This window comes from Aulostomus chinensis, chromosome 10, assembly GCF_037954235.1.
Source record: "Aulostomus chinensis isolate RoL2024-O1b breed Wild chromosome 10, RoL_Achi_v1.0, whole genome shotgun sequence".
NCBI classification, from domain to species: domain Eukaryota; kingdom Metazoa; phylum Chordata; class Actinopteri; order Syngnathiformes; family Aulostomidae; genus Aulostomus; species Aulostomus chinensis.
The window spans coordinates 1,150,205-1,161,921 of NC_141329.1; the positions used below are offsets into that span (position 1 = coordinate 1,150,205).

The 11,717-nt window shown below is 46.6% G+C and overlaps 1 protein-coding gene across 1 annotated transcript; it reads left to right on the forward strand.

The window, feature by feature from the left end:
• Window positions 1-1,117: 1,117 nt before the first annotated feature.
• On the forward strand, window positions 1,118-10,418 carry hacl2 (2-hydroxyacyl-CoA lyase 2). Its single transcript, XM_086215419.1, has 14 exons — window positions 1,118-1,501; window positions 1,893-2,094; window positions 2,884-3,011; window positions 4,564-4,814; window positions 5,173-5,272; window positions 5,358-5,455; window positions 5,663-5,799; window positions 6,400-6,534; window positions 6,653-6,767; window positions 7,803-7,972; window positions 8,098-8,168; window positions 8,249-8,320; window positions 8,578-8,683; window positions 9,257-10,418. Exons 1-14 carry the CDS (start codon window positions 1,397-1,399, stop codon window positions 9,433-9,435), a joined length of 1,869 nt encoding a protein of 622 aa, XP_086071545.1. The 5' UTR covers window positions 1,118-1,396; the 3' UTR covers window positions 9,436-10,418.
• Window positions 10,419-11,717: the final 1,299 nt, after the last annotated feature.

Sequence of the window (11,717 nt, forward strand, 5' to 3'; positions counted from 1 at the left end):
ACTTACATTGTTGACGGGGAAACAACTTCTAACCAGTCAGGAGCGAGACTCCGCAGCCATCCGCGAGCTCCGCGTCGGCCACCGTCGACTTCTGGGATCGTCTCAAACTTTCACCGATGAGAAAAAACGCAGACAAAACATTCCTGACATTAATTATTCAGAATTGACTGTTCTATACTAAAGTCGCTGTTGAACACATTATTAATATTTCTGTTTACTTTTATTCTTCATTATTCATACTTCCCTAGTGGTTTTATCATGCTGTTATATCCTGTAAATGTTACTGTAAAAATAATGTAACAATTCTAAAAGAAACGATACAAATAGAGTTAATTAGTCACTGAGGCATTTTTGACTTCATTTTTATTATTTATTTAATTGGAACCAGCCCAGCAGGCAGAGAATGTCAGTTCATCCTGTCCTGGCGTAAATCCGAGCTGGAAACAAAAGTGTTCATGCGAGGTGCAACTTTGAGGAAACTCTCCATGTGGACGAAGACGTGACATCATCACTCGGAGTGTTGGACGTTTCCTTCCAGACCGTAAATTTCACGCTGCTCTCTCGCTAAATGCTGCTGAAACTATTTAAAAGTCCCCCGTGCGGGATCAACTAAGTATTCTCTTTCTTCGTATTAAACCACGTTTGTATGTTCACATTTGCTCCGACACACCAGTTTTCTGTTCTAGCCCTCAGGCTGTTCATTGCTCAGTTTGGAGTACCGGTACTGACAGAAAACTGCATTCATTTACTCGTTGGAAATACTACTGGGCAGCGCCTCTCTGTTGAACGTGAACTTTGCTCTTGCGTCGGCTGCTGCTTCCACGAGCTTCTGATTGGACCAAAGGCTTGTCTGTTACACCACCCACTTTTACAGACCGGAAATACAATATTTTGACTTTCATAATAATAATACCTAATCCATTAAAAACTGAGTAGCAACGAAAAGTAAAAGAGACAAAATAACACACATGCTATAGTCTCATTTTACTATCTGAAGACACTATGGAAACGTGGACGTAATATGCCACATCGGGAGGTGTGACTGTGAGGGTTCGGTTGTAAGGACTTATTTTGAAAGCCCTTACCGGAAGTATCCTTTAAAGCTCTCGCAGCTTGATGTGTGAAGGAGTGAATCACGTTCCTGTGACGACTGCGAGGCGGATGTGGAAAGTGGTCGCTCGGTTCAACTTGTTGAAATGTAGACGAGGTGTTCTTCTGCCTTCCTCCGCCGTGAATGTCCTTGTGACGGCGTTTCGACGAGCCGGGAGTGGAGGCGTCGCCGCTGCTGGAGCAGCTCCGGAGTGTCGTAGCTTAGCCGCCCAGCGTGCGCCTCTGTAGGGCGATTTAAGTTTAGTAAGTGAGGGCTGCGCTCGTCTTCATTCCCCTGCAGCCGAACATGGAGTCGGCGGGAGCCGTGCTGGGATGCTCTCTCGGCGCTGTGCTGGGGGTTCTGGTGTTCGCTGCCTACAAACTTGGTTTGCTCTACCAGTTGTTCCACAAGGTACGGGATTCACCTCTTCGTGAAGATCATGACTTCCTGCTTCTTTTGACGTAGTTACACGCAGGACTCAGCACGCATCCTCGGCTAGCTCGCGTGCGTCACCTGACCCTCAACCCTAACAACTTGACCTTTCCGCCGCAGCTGTAGCAGGTGAAAGGTAAACTGGACCCTATAAACGTTAAACTTTGGTCCCTCACTCAGGCCCTGCAACACCGAGCCCGCCCCGACTGGGTGATAATGGTCTGTGGCTATTGTGAAAGGTGGGCGGAGTAACAGGGTAGTGTGGGACAGGTGACCCTGGGGTTTGTGGGGCATCATCTTACGCTAAGGGTTTGTCTGTTGCTGCTCTCTTCTATAATGGAACAACTCCATATTTTCTAACGTTTTCTAGGCAGAAACAAAGAGTCCACGGCACGGCGGTGAGAGCGTGGCAGAAGTCCTCCGCGCCCACGGCATCAAGTATGTTTTCACCCTCTGCGGGGGGCACATCTCACCCATCCTGGTTGCCTGTGAGAAGGTGGGCATCCGGATCGTGGACACCAGACACGAGGCCACTGCCGTCTTCGCTGCTGATGCTGTGGCGAGACTCTCAGGTGCAAATTCATCTCCATGGAATGAAAAACTGCTGAGATTGGTTTTGCTGATATTCTGCTTGGAGTGGTTTGGGAGAATTAAACTTTATTGAGAGTGTGTGGCTCAGCTTAGGTGTGTTTTGGTGCAGAATATTAATAATGGATGCATTCCTTTGGGGGGTTCCACTCCTGCAACAGCAAGTAGTAGTACTCTGTAGGGCTGGGGAAACAATGTACTTTAATCCAGAATAGCAGAGATGATTGTCATTGAGACGGCTGGATGATTAACTGATAATTTATTACTCATAATAGGCAGAATGTGTAGAAAGTCATTTTGGAGAAATCACCACCAACGAAGTCTTCAGATCTCCTCAGAGGAACCCAGCGTCTTCATGTCAGTGGTTTGAAATTAGAAATCATGAAACAATCATGATTCTGTCTAATATTGTGAGTCATCGCAACTGAAATATCAGTTAAAGTCATCAAAATTAGATTTATTTTCCAAATATTTCAGTCCAGTCAAAGAAAATGTATCAAATACTGACATTTAGAACCTGACTCTTCCTCGTTGGTGTTGACTTCGTCAATACCTTCCCTCTAATAGTTCGACATATTAACAGTTCTAGTAGGACTGAGTGGAACGCTAATAAATCATCTTTCGTGAATCATAATCACGTTTGAAAGAGATTCATATGAAGTCATAGTGGCAGCTGCTACTCCTGCTGGACGGTACATTTCCATGTTAAGTTGAGTCTCCTGACCCTGACTGGTGGCGGTGGGGGGTGCTGTGGGTGATTGTCTCTCCATCAGGGACTGTGGGTGTAGCAGCAGTGACGGCCGGTCCAGGCCTCACTAACACAGTCACAGCAGTGAAGAACGCTCAGATGGCTGAATCGCCAGTGCTGCTTATGGGAGGAGCTGCTGGGACACTGCTTCAGGTAGGCTCAAATGCTGATGCGTCTGCAGCAGAGCGCCGCAGGACAGTGGTCACTGGTTCCTTTGACTTTGAGCCAATAGGATCACAGTTCATCAAGATCATCTTCACTAATGAACCCTCTGATGATGCTGGAAGCCTGGATGCTACGGTTTGCAGTGCTAAGCTAACAGTAACCTATGAAGGAGCTACACCAGGGTCACATGACTTCAAGGTCACCACCACTAAGCTTCAGGCTTCTTGTGTTTCCCCTGGTGACCTTTAATGACCTCCATGACCTCTGTAGGCTCCTCTAGACTCTTGTTAGCAACCCAGGTTTTTAAGACTCCACCACTCCACCATCCACCGGTCTGGTGTTTACTGGTGGATCTGATGTAGAACTGAACCTCCAACATCCACCGGTCTGGTGTTTACTGGTGGATCTGATGTAGAACTGAACCTCCAGCATCCACCAGTCTGGTGTTTACTGGTGGATCTGATGTAGAACTGAACCTCCACCATCCACCAGTCTGGTGTTTACTGGTGGATCTGATGTAGAACTGAACCTCCACCATCCACTGGTCTGGTGTTTACTGGTGGATCTGATGTAGAACTGAACCTCCACCATCCACCGGTCTGGTGTTTACTGGTGGATCTGATGTAGAACTGAACCTCCACCATCCACCGGTCTGGTGTTTACTGGTGGATCTGATGTAGAACTGAACCTCCACCATCCACCGGTCTAGTGTTTACTGGTGGATCTGATGTAGAACTGAACCTCCACCATCCACCGGTCTGGTGTTTACTGGTGGATCTGATGTAGAACTGAACCTCCACCATCCACCGGTCTGGTGTTACTGGTGGATCTGATGTAGAACTGAACCTCCACCATCCACCAGTCTGGTGTTTACTGGTGGATCTGATGTAGAACTGAACCTCCACCATCCACTGGTCTGGTGTTTACTGGTGGATCTGACGTAGAACTGAACCTCCACCATCCACCGGTCTGGTGTTTACTGGTGGATCTGACGTAGAACTGAACCTCCACCATCCACCGGTCTGGTGGATCTGATGTAGAACTGAACCTTCACCATCCACCAGTCTGGTGTTTACTGGTGGATCTGATGTAGAACTGAACCTCCACCATCCACCGGTCTGGTGTTTACTGGTGGATCTGATGTAGAACTGAACCTCCACCATTCACCAGTCTGGTGTTTACTGGTGGATCTGATGTAGAACTGAACCTCCACCATCCACCAGTCTGGTGTTTACAGGTGGATCTGATGTAGAACTGAACCTCCACCATCCACCAGTCTGGTTTTTACTGGGAACCACACAGCTGATTGCAGGTCTTTGACCGGGAGACCAGGGAACCAAATGTTCTACTTGGAGAATCAGGCCCCTTCTCCAGTGCTCTTTATGCTGTGTTTGTGTTCTTGGGTTCTCACAGCAGAACAAGGGAGTGTAGTAGCAGCTGGGGGTTTAGTCTCTGACAGATGCAGCCTAGTTGATGAGAGCAGGTTTCATTCTTCAGTGTATCCTGACTGTCTGTCTCATGTTTGCTGTCTGTGGTGCAGGGCAGAGGAGCGCTGCAAGACATTGACCAAATGTCTCTGTTCAAGCCGCTGTGCAAGTTCTGTGCCTCCGTCAGGACTGTCAGGGAAATCGTGCCCACGGTCAGAAAGGCGCTGGCCATCGCCCAGTCTGGAACTCCTGGTCCGGTGTTCATAGAATTCCCCATCGACACACTCTACCCCTTCCACCTGGTGTCCAAAGAGTTTGCGGTTAAAAACCCTCCCAAAGGCTTGTTGGGGAAGATTGTCTCATGGTAGGTTATCAGCAGGTCTCGTGTACACTGGAAAAGAGGAAAAGTCGCTATCAAATACAATCAGACTCTGGGAATAGAAACCAGTAGACTTCAGACAACAATAGGCATTATATTTGCATGAAATTAAAATTGTAATATTGCTGTAGCACAGCTCATGAATGTCATGGGTATATGAGGTGCTAATTATATTGTTAATCATAAATTAATAACCTGTGAGGCCTGCAGAAGCGTGCCTCATCACCGTAGCATCTTTGATTCCACCTGGACTCCAGAACCACTTTTCTCTCACCTTCCATTTATGTGTCATTTATCTTGTAAAATGCAGAACCGCTGCTATCAGATGACTGTATGTCCTCAGGTACCTTCAAAACCACCTCAATAACATTTTTGCCGGTGCCTGGGAGATGAGAGATGTCTCGCCACTTCCTGTTGTCGTCCCACAAGCCTCAGACGATCAGGTGAGTCTGCTTGCGTGGCGCTCTTCATGTTGTTAATGACATAGGCAGGTGTGCACAGGGGAACTGACCCTGGATGTTTAATCAGGTACAAAAGTGCATCGAGTTAGTGAGTCGGGCCAAGAAACCTGTGATCCTGCTGGGCAGCCAAGCCACACTGCCCCCGACGCCGGCGGATGACATCAGGTAAACAGCATGCTGTTTTTGTCCGGCACACTTGGTGAGGTTTTGGTGTTGAAGTCTTTCATAGAGTACAGCTGTTTGGTCTGGTCCTCGTAGAATCACCTTCATCCAGGCAGCACAAACACTCAGTCACACTAGAATGTTCCCTGCATTGAAAAGCTGACTTGTTTCAGTGATGCTCATCTGATCAGAATGTCCCCCTGCGTGCAGGAAGGCGCTGGAAGACCTGGGCATCCCCTGCTTCCTTGGAGGCATGTCCCGCGGCATGCTGGGTAAAGACAGTCCCATCCACATCAGACAGAACAGGCGAGAGGCTCTGAAGGAGGCTGACGTGGTGATCTTAGCAGGTTGGCCAACGCTGTAACTGTCAGAACACTTGTCACTGACACTGTGGTTCTCAGGTGTGTGATGTCATTGGTGTTGTTGCCTGGTTCAGGTTCACATGACACCCGCAGAGTCGGAAGCTGTGGAGTCGTGTCCGACTCAGCCTTGATAATGTACACATGGGTGCTGTTTTCTAGAATATCGCCACATGGCTGACATTTTGCTTCCCGACTCGTCACAGAAATCAGTTCTTCTTCACTGTTCAGAAACAGTAGTTGTCAGTGGAAGCACAACTTCCTGTGTCGGCTGCTGTTTTAGAGCGGTGCAGAATTCATTTCAATTCATTTCCTGTATGTTATTACTCAGTTGTTCCACTTGGCTACCTGGGAAGTAGCAGGATCTTGTTTCAGAGCTAATAAATCCTCTGGTATCAGATGGTGCATAAATTTTCATGCAGATCCTGACTTTGTAGCTGGTATCAAAGGAGGGAAGTACCGGTGTCAAACTCTTAACAGCCATTGATCGCTGTCAATAGTGTTGTCATGTAGGTTTACACATGGTTGAGGTTGAACTGTGGTTCTGTAGAAGTCCTAGAGAAGTGTGTGTGTGGGGTGTGTTTGCAGGAACTGTGTGTGACTTCCGCTTGAGCTATGGAAGAGTTCTGAACCGACGGAGCAAGATCATCGCCGTCAACAGAGATAAGACGCAGCTGCTGAAGAACTCGGACATGTTCTGGAAACCAGCTGTAGCCATTCAGGGTATGATCGTCCTCCTCCAGGGTTATTATTCATCGAGCGGATGAACAGGGATGGAGAAATACAGAATATTAAGACAAAAAACCCAGTGGAGTTTCTGAGCATCGTGTTTGTCTGATAGGTGATGCTGGCACATTTTTAGTGAGGCTCTCCAGAGGCCTGAAGGGCCATCGCTGTCCAGAAGAATGGCCTCAGAGCCTGAAAGCTGGAGACGCCACCAAAGAAAACACAAACCGGTAAGTTGAGCTGTCGAGGCGCGTCAGTCCTTCTTTTATAAAACCACATTATAGATTCGCTCCTTTTTTTTTGCAATTTCATTTTGACTTTTTAAAAATAATATCTTACAGTGTGTTAAATATTTAGTTTTAGCCTTGTTATTAGCTTCTGTGTTGTTTTATTCTCTTTTTATTTGTCATGAGCAAGATTTTAACAAGTCAGCAAAAGTACTGTTTTAGGTTAACTCAATAAAAGACAGCATTTTAAAAACTATATTCTCTTAAGGTAGATGAAGCGAAGCCCCAGAAGGCAGATTGATAACTCCTAGCATGCGCCTGCAGCAACAGAGGGATTCCATACTCCCCCTAAAATACTGGGCTCAAGTATAAAAGAAATCCTCAGTTCTGGACTTGTGCGTATATCCATAAGCTCCTGTGAGGGTTACTTGCATATCTTTTTGATGTCACAGGTCGAGAGACGTCCATCTGTGCTCAGGTCACATGAACATAACCTCCTCCATGTGTGTTTCCGTTCTTCTCTTCCATCACAATAACAACTGAACAACATGCGCACTTGTATCTTAATCAGTGTGCTCCCAAATTAAATGAATGCAATGCAAAGTACCTGCTGAGTATGAATGTTGTTCCTGTGGATGGTGACTGCGGTCCTCGAAGAGAAGAGGCTGACGCCTGCAGCGGGTTCAGTTCCTGTGACTTGATCAGTAAATTCCAGTGTTGAAAGGGTTAACTGCAGTGCTCAGATGCTAATCAAGACCAGATTTAACGCGGTTGTTGTTTTGGATGAAATCAGGAATTGATGACATTTAATATCTGAAAAGTCATCTGCAGTTTGACATCACAACATTAAGATATTTGTCAATTCTCTCTAAGATTCTCACAGAAGGAATATTGACATTTCGGTTTCTCTGCAAAAGACGGTTAGAACTTTTCAAGATTCGGTCTGGTCTTTGCTGTGAAGGTTCGAACACTGATGTAGACTGGACCGTTGGTGGAGGCGAACAACCGTGAAGCAGTAATCCAAGTTTGTCCTTTCAGGGCTAAAGCTGACGAGAAGACCGAGCGACACTTGAACCCTTTGAAAGTTCTGCACCTCCTGGATGAGCTGATGTCAGAGGACAGCATCATCGTTGCTGACGGCGGTGATTTCGTGGGAAGTGCTGCTTACATCATGAGACCTCGAGGACCGCTGCGCTGGCTAGATCCAGGTCAGATCCTCGCCACTGCCTTCGTAATACATTTTTGTTCACCACAATGTGATACCCGAAGGCTCGTAACTTCATCGATATGTGAAACGGTTCATAAAGACTCACCGCAGTTCTCGACCCCACAGGAGCCTTCGGGACCCTGGGAGTGGGGGGAGGATTCGCACTGGGCGCAAAACTGTGCCGACCTGAATCTGAGGTGACGCAGTCGTAAAAGTACTTTATTCAACCGTCTGCTCATCAGCCGTTAATTTAGACGTACTTTGTGTTGCTCTCCAGGTGTGGATCATCTATGGCGATGGCTCCTTGGGTTACAGTGTTGCTGAGTTTGACACCTTTACGAGACACAAGGTAAAAGTACAGGAGTAATGGTGTCACTACATGTATGTACGCAACTCCAGCATCGGTGTGCAGTACCAGAATTGCTATTGAAAATATTAGGAATGCTGCTATCAACACACAGGAAGTTGAGTCAGTCCAGTCCAGCACAACACGGGTGCACCCCCCTTCATGAGAGTGAATCTGTCGTAGGAAGTGAGTAACCTCGGGTGTCGGGGCAGCACTCACCCTTGATTGTCCGTCTGTGTCTCCTCTGACGCTCTCCCCAGACACCAGTTATAGCTGTGGTGGGAAACGATGCATGCTGGAGTCAGATTGCCAGAGAGCAGGTTCCCATGCTGGGCAGCAATGTGGCGTGCGGTCTGGCGTTTACAGGTACTATTACTACATATGACATTGACATCACTTTTAATGACCAGTATGTAAGATTTGGAGTAATTACTGTGTTGTGTTGGGCTTCTATTTACTCTCCCCACTTGGACTGGAATGCTGTCAGCCGGCGGGTGAGGTCTCGCCCGGACCGACCCAACTCAAATCACTTTTTTCCTGAAATCTAAGAAGCATTTTAATGCTCTAACCATAAAGCGTAGAGACCTTTTCCTTAGAACTGATCCATTGTAAGATGGAAGCTGTGATTAGCCATGGTTGAACACTGCTCCTCTGTTGCCGCTCGTGGTGACGGAGCGTGACTCTCATGGTGGAACCGCTGAAACACCAGGAACCAGAATAAAAACAGGCTGAGCCACGGTTGACAACAAGGAAGCAGATTGGTATGAAAAGTGTTTTGAGAGTGACGCAGCAGTTGCCCTTTTTCTGCTGGTTAGTAATCTAGCATGGAGGCCTCCAGAGGTTTGGCTCCACTCTTGGGGGGGGCATATGGGGGATGGGGGGGGGGCATGATGTTTGGGCAGAGGCTAACTGGCAAATATCCCCTCCTCCTTTGTGCAGATTATCACACCGTGGCTGACGGTTACGGTGGTAAAGGCTACCTTGTTGGGCGCGAGGACGAGGATCGGCTCAGTGACATCATCAGGGCGGCTCAGAGGGAGAGCTGGGAGGGCAAGGCGACACTTCTCAATGTTCTGATAGGGAAGACCAACTTCCGAGATGGCTCCATCTCTGTGTAGAGCACGTGTGCTTTTCTAAAAAGGGTTATCCTCTGTACCTTCGGCTTCCTTCCTAGACTGCCAGCGTCTATGAGCGGCGTGGAAGCTTCTCTAGCAGACCTGCTAATCCCTGGTGCCCTTTAAGCCTTATTTCCCTTTGGTAACGAGAGCCGATGTTTGATTCCCTCGGTCAACAGGTTCTAGTCAGTCATACGAGTACTTATTGTCTTCTGTTGTGTTATAATACAGCTGAATTTTGCTCAAGATGTGCAGGTCTTGACACCAGACCTTTATTTGTGCATCATGTTATTTTCAGGTTCATGTTATTCTCTTTCAAAGATTGATTGCTGCATTTCAAAAAGGGAAAATGTGAGATGAGGCGAGTTTCATGAGGGGCTTTTACCTCTTCAGGTGTCGGTTAGCTTTCTTTTGTTTTAGCCTCAACCAGAAACACAGCAGTGATGGAGTGATTGTGTGAACTTATGCAACCAGAATGCCTTTTTTCCTGTTATGAATTGAACTTTGGAGCCTTTTAATGACGATGTTTGAAATCTGACTGCTGTAATATTTGGGTTTATGATGAATTTGTTAAATGGAAAATATTTTTTGAATGTGAAACATGGATAAATGTTTGCCTTTAATATTTGATTGTATCTTCAAATACACTAATATGTATGGATTGAAAATGTTTGCTGATTCAGCTCTGATCCAGTCAGATTTAATTCTAACATGTATGCACTGATGCTGGCTATCGACTACAATATTCCTATACTCATTATGTATTGCACTATAATTGTAAATTATTGGCCTGCAGGGGGAACACACGTGTGGGTTGTCTCACTCCAGAGAACATGTCTGGTTCCTTGGATGTCTTGAGGGATGTAACTTTTGATCAGAAAATAAATTGAGAAAAAAATCAGGTTGCAGGATTGTTTCTCCCAGCATTGCTATGCTACTGCTGTTGTTAACCAGGGCAAAATCAGGTGAGATTCTCTGTTTTTGAATAAATCACAATCTCATTGTTTGGGTTTGTTCGTCTTGCTTTGGGTTCGTCTTCTAGAACATCGAAGTGACTGCAGCTTCATGAGGTTCTGAGCATTCAATACATGTACGGCTCCTCTGTCTCCCAGTGTGTATGGACCAGTGTTTACTTCTGTATTGTCCATCGTCCATCCACCCATCCATCGCTCCATCATCCCTCCATCATCCCTCCATCTTCCCCCTCTCCTCCTGTTCAGGGTGGTGGGGGTGGAGCCTATCCCAGCTGCCTTCCCCCTGGACAGGTCACCAGTCCATGGCAGGGCCAACACATAGAGACAGACAACCATTGGCTCTCCCAGCCACGCCTACGGTCAATTTAGAGTCTGGATTAACCTGGTCCCTCTTGATGTCTTTGGACTGTGGAGGAAGCTGGAGTACCAGAGAGAACGGAGAACATGGAGACTCATCCAGAAAGACCCCGTGCTGCAGCTGGGGCTCCACCCACAACCTTCTTGATGGGGGCCACAGGGAGGACCACTGCTCCACCGGGCTGCCCCTTTTTGTATTGTAAAGCATTGAACTTTCTTCAAGTACAAGTTGAGGAATTGATTGCTTTAATATTATAAAATACTGTGTATTCATGTATCTGACACTTATATTTGGAGTTTGACCCTCATACTACCACAGTCTGACAAATTGCAGTTTTACTGTTGAATATTGCTAACACTCCCTGCAACTTCCCCCATCGATGTAGAAATGTCTCAACTTGGAAATCAGTTTAGATTCTATCAGTTCTTCTGCACGGCCGCGAGGAAACACGGGTGTTTTCTGGTATCGGAAGGGTTCCTTCTATTTAGTAAACAGTCATGGTGAATGCAGATATCAGCCCATAAACATTTCCTCAATGTACTTTTGTGACTTTTGCCCTAAATACTGCATAGTGTGGTTAGGGCTTTAAACAGGAGATGGCGCTCTATCGGTGTGTTGACAGAGTGAGTCTATGCTGACGTGTTCCTGTACTGCAGAAATCAGCACTTGTATTCAGGGAAGATAAAAACAAGCCAGCGGGGGAATTCATATCAATAATTGAAATTTTACCTCCAACAGTCAAACTATTAAAAGGGCGTAAATCCCATCACGGCCCCGCCAGTGCTCAACAACAACACATTCACGCAGTTCTCGCTGAAGGTGCAGATCCTGAATAACTTTATTTTCATATTATTTTTAATCCGAAAGATGTACCACGCTCGCCCTGCTTTGACGTCACATAATTGGAGAAAGTTTGCTGCGTTCAAGGACTCATTGCAAAGCTCACTTTAAGC

Bases quoted from the DNA above. Each gene is read 5' to 3' on its own strand.
- hacl2 (XM_086215419.1), top strand. From the start codon at position 1,397: ATGGAGTCGGCGGGAGCCGTGCTGGGATGCTCTCTCGGCGCTGTGCTG. The intron at 7,973-8,097 runs GTCAGATCCTCG...TCGACCCCACAG, and splicing joins GCTGCGCTGGCTAGATCCAG to GAGCCTTCGGGACCCTGGGA. The intron at 8,321-8,577 runs GTAAAAGTACAG...CGCTCTCCCCAG, and splicing joins ACACCTTTACGAGACACAAG to ACACCAGTTATAGCTGTGGT.